The sequence below is a fragment of the Asparagus officinalis genome, chromosome 2 (genome assembly GCF_001876935.1).
Source record: "Asparagus officinalis chromosome 2, Aspof.V1, whole genome shotgun sequence".
NCBI lineage: Eukaryota > Viridiplantae > Streptophyta > Magnoliopsida > Asparagales > Asparagaceae > Asparagus > Asparagus officinalis.
This window is the reverse complement of record NC_033795.1, coordinates 10895018-10899547: the sequence shown is the minus strand read 5'-3', so window position 1 is coordinate 10899547 and position 4530 is coordinate 10895018. Positions and strand designations below refer to the sequence as shown.

Sequence of the window (4530 nt, the reverse complement as noted above, 5' to 3'; positions counted from 1 at the left end):
TAATACACGATTGAATCGATATTCTATTCCTTGGGATCGTTTAACCATTAAAATAACCCATAATCAAATAATAATCACCTCAATTCTACTGAGCCTCATGCAATTAGCTTAATTTTCACGTAACATCCTAGCTTTATACAAGTCCAAAGCCGTAGCTTCCGGCATTTAACCTTGTTGACGCAAATGAACACGTATAAATCAACATATCCACAAACTCACATAGAAAAAAAATTTGAGGTCCAATTCATTCAAGCTATTGACTTTGATTCGAACTGAATTAAGTCTTAATTTCTTCTAGTTAAGATTGATGGACTCGGCGTCTTCATCGAGCCCCGGAGTCCCCCCAGGGTTCAGGTTTCATCCCACCGACGAGGAGTTGCTTTTGTTCTATCTCAAGAAGAAGTTGTGCTCAGAGAAGTTTGATCTTGAGGTGATTAAGGATGTGGACTTGAATAAGATTGAGCCGTGGGAGTTGCAAGGTAATTATTAGTCGGAAAGCCTCTCTCTTAATACCATCTAAGTTAAAACTTTTTAACGAAATATTTGTCTAATAGTTTATAATTGTCCATCTAATTATCTGATTAAATTCTGAATTCTCAGTTCATTTTTAATAATAAACAAATAACATTATAATTCTGTTTATAAGCGAATAGAATTTAGCCGAATGTGTGTTTTAATTTTTTGATATTAACCATTGGTTGATCCCTCATAATTTGTACTATTATATATACATATGATGATATAATTTTGAACCATTTATTTATTTTTACTTTAAGTTCTATATTAAGTTTTTAAGGCTTAAAGACATCCTAAATTGATTTTTTAACCAAATATGACCATATTAGGGATTTATACGTTATAGTTATAGATGAATAATTTTTAGTTATGGAACCAAATATTATTTACAAAATCAAATTATTTTAAAAAATAAAGTATTTCATTAATCAAATAAAAGTATTCTCTCAATTAAATATAGCTTAATAGTACTCATTCACTATATATAAATTACTAATCAAATAAGTATATATTAGTATTTGATAATATTTGCGAATATTAAAAAATGATTAGTATTCAAAGTCAAATTTGAAGAAATTTAGAAAAGGAAATTTGAACTTGAAGATTCTTAAGAAAGACAACCATGAACGTCTTAGTATTCGATTCATATTCGATCAGTTTCCTGCCAGGTTAATTTCACAAAACCTTAGAATGTTGGGCGTTTTGCACATAATCCCCTAAATTTATTTAAATTACATAACTCATTGAACTTTGGGGTACTATCTCACAAAACTGGCTTGAACTTTAAACTTTTCTAATCCGATCCTCCTACCTGCAATTTACAAATAACTAAAATTTTTTTGAGGGAAAATTTCCCCCAAATTTAGTCATTGTTATCCACACACAATATACCCCCACGCCGCAATTGATGATTTTTCCTCAACTATAGTCTTTTTCTCAAATCAGCAATTGTTTCTGCATCTATAATTTAAACTTTTGATGTAAATTTGATTTATGCAGAGAAATGCAAAATAGGAGCCACCCCACAAAATGACTGGTACTTGTTCAGTCACAAGGACCGCAAATACCCGACAGGATCCCGAACCAACCGAGCAACCAATGCAGGATTCTGGAAGGCAACCGGCCGTGACAAGTGCATACGCACAAGCTATAAGAAGATCGGCATGCGCAAGACCTTAGTTTTTTATCGCGGTCGAGCTCCTCACGGTCAGAAGACTGACTGGATCATGCACGAGTATCGTCTTGAAGAGGCCGATGATGATCAAGACGGTGATAATGTAAATCTCTTCTCTCTGTCTACTTTAATTCTGCTTAGAAGTTTTGATTCGGATTCTCTGCACTACCAAAAAAGTAATGGAGAGATCACAAGTTTCATAACTATTGATTATCTAGTGGGTTGTTATATTTATTTTCTTTGAGTGCAAATAAAGATTGTGGGCAATTCAAGAGGATATACATTGCATGTCTTAAAGTCCTAAAGACAAAAACTCTGAAGTTGTGGTGACATTTGAAGGATAGAATTTTTAGAAAAATCCGCATTAACTTTATGGTCAGTAAGATTTGAACCAGGATTATTCTGATACCATCTTAAAGCGTCTCCAACCATTAGACCAAAACTCTGAAGTTATGATGAAGATTAAGGATTATATTTTTATATTCTAAGATGCCCCCACAAGTTATGCATTCTTTTTTATGAGCTATTCTTATGCAACAATATTAATTTTTAGAAAATCCTCATTAAATTCACGGTCAGTAGGATTTGAACCTAAGTTGCTCTGATACCATCTTAAAGCCTCTCTGCCCGTTACACTAAAACTTCAAAGTTGTGATGAGCATTGAAGGTTATATATTTATATTCTAACAAGGTGAGTGTTAGATTTAGATTTATCACAATCACCCATACTAAATAATTTGTGGTTGTGATTAAAAGTAACGGTCATTATACTACTTTTTTTTATAGTGAAGAGGATCCTTATTCATTTCAACATAATAATTTGAACAAAAATTTAAGTTAAGAAGGTTTTTTTTAATCTTAGATATATAGTTTATACGAATTATGCAAACCTCAAAAGAAATTTTCTATATCTTGTAAGAAAAGCTTTGACTAAATATTTATAGATAGTAGGGTATGGAGGGATGACATCAAATAGTAATTATTAGGGAAAATTCCTATTGAGCATAACAATTTGCTCCTCTTCCTCCTCCTCTACATCTAATTTTCGTATAATTTACCTTTTATTTTTTGAACATGCATGTATTGTTCAATATAAAATAAAAAGTAGACTATAGAAAAATCCTTCAGAGTTTTCGAAGATTAATTCACAGAAACACATCCTAGAAGTTCAAAAGTTACAATTTGATCCTTAGATATAAAAAGTTATGATCATGGAATTAAGAAAAGGGTAAGTTACGTTCAGTGTTTTGCAGTAAACCCTAAATAACTTTTAAAATCGAACCAAAGCCCTAGCATATCGTAATAAACCCAAAGAAGGGAAAAAAGAAGGGAAAAAAACTTTTGAAATTGCAGAAAACCCTAAATAAGTTTTCACACTTTGCAGATAATCCTTATAAATTAGAAAAAAACAACTAAAAAGGCATTTAGAAGGACAATCTCAACAAAAATTAAAATAGAAGAACAATTAAGGTTTCGAACCCCAACCTAGACACGAGCAAGAGGAGAATGAATATCAAGATAAGAGATTTATGTTTTCAAGGTTGAAAAATATAAAATGGCCGTAAACGAATTTTTTAAATAATTTAAGAAGTATTTTAGTCTTTTTAGTCACACGAGTTGCGCATGCCATGTTAGATGTAATTATGTTAATTTTGAGGGTTTTTTGTGGAAGTTATTGCGGGCTAGTGCGATTTTGAAATTAAGCTACTGGTGGTTTACTGAAAAATGCTAAAAGTTCTTGGGGTTTGTGTGATTTTGAAAGTTATGAGGGTTTACTGCAATGATGAAAGTCCTTAGGGGTTTTGCGTAATCTACCCTTAAGAAAACTAATTACCAATAATCCTATATAAATATGTATATGATTTTATATATTAAAAGTCAATTTTTACATATGATAATTATTTGGTTAGAAACTAAAAATTAGGAAGATAGAACAATCCTCAAAGATTATTTATATATCACTTCCATAATCAAGAGAATTTCGTTAACAAAGTATCAAATGCATTGGTCCAAGGTTTCTCCATGTTTTGACACTGCACATAGTAATGGAGCACGTTTATTTGATAATTTAACTTTTGCATTTTGTAATTTACTTTAAAAAAACACAGAGTATGTCACCCTCCTCCTACATGCAGGAGGACGGATGGGTAATATGCCACGTCTTCGAGAAGAAGTGCTTCTTCAAGATCACCAGCGGCAGCAGCGATGTCAACTCAAACGAGCACCATCGACGCCCCAGCCTACACAACCACCGCGGCGCCGCAGATGACCCACGACCAATCTCGGCCAGAACTCTACTCCCCCAACTTCCACCCCCACCTCCCCTCACAAACCTCAACCTTCTACAAGCCTGACATATCTCTGCACCAGTACTCTCACCAGTTACCACCAACAAATCCCTACTCTGGAGCTCAGCTTCAAGATCTTCTACCAAACCCTCGACCATCGACAGGCTACGACTTCGATGGGCTGGGTGTGGTCGGCGTCAATGGCGGATGCGAGCAGATTCATCAGAATGTTGAAGGAGGGAGTAACTGGGGGCCTGTTGATAGCAAAGGAGGGCAGATGGACTTGTGGGGGTATGGCAAGTAGTTTATGTAGCTCTTGCTAACTTTATTGTTAGTCTTGTACTATTTTTGTGCTACAAGATTCAGGTAAGGGACTCTTGTGACATAAAAGAGTTTGAGATTTGCAGTACATGTAACATTATAATTATCATTTATTTGATTGGGGTTTTTTATGACCTTTGTGTGATTGTATATGGACAATATGTATATACATTTTTATTGAAGAACTTTCATTCCTGCAAGCGTAGCAGCTGCGAAGACTATAACAACAAA

At 33.8% G+C, this 4530-nt stretch overlaps 1 protein-coding gene across 1 annotated transcript; it reads left to right on the top strand.

Moving 5' to 3' along the window:
- Window positions 298–4282, top strand: LOC109830816 (protein BEARSKIN2-like). Its single transcript, XM_020398178.1, has 4 exons — window positions 298–479; window positions 1516–1793; window positions 3826–3975; window positions 4061–4282. Exons 1-4 carry the CDS (start codon window positions 308–310, stop codon window positions 4280–4282), a joined length of 822 nt encoding a protein of 273 aa, XP_020253767.1. The 5' UTR covers window positions 298–307.

Bases quoted from the DNA above. Each gene is read 5' to 3' on its own strand.
- LOC109830816 (XM_020398178.1), top strand. From the start codon at position 308: ATGGACTCGGCGTCTTCATCGAGCCCCGGAGTCCCCCCAGGGTTCAGG. The intron at 1,794-3,825 runs GTAAATCTCTTC...TCCTACATGCAG, and splicing joins ATGATCAAGACGGTGATAAT to GAGGACGGATGGGTAATATG. The intron at 3,976-4,060 runs GCCAGAACTCTA...TCTCTGCACCAG, and splicing joins ATGACCCACGACCAATCTCG to TACTCTCACCAGTTACCACC.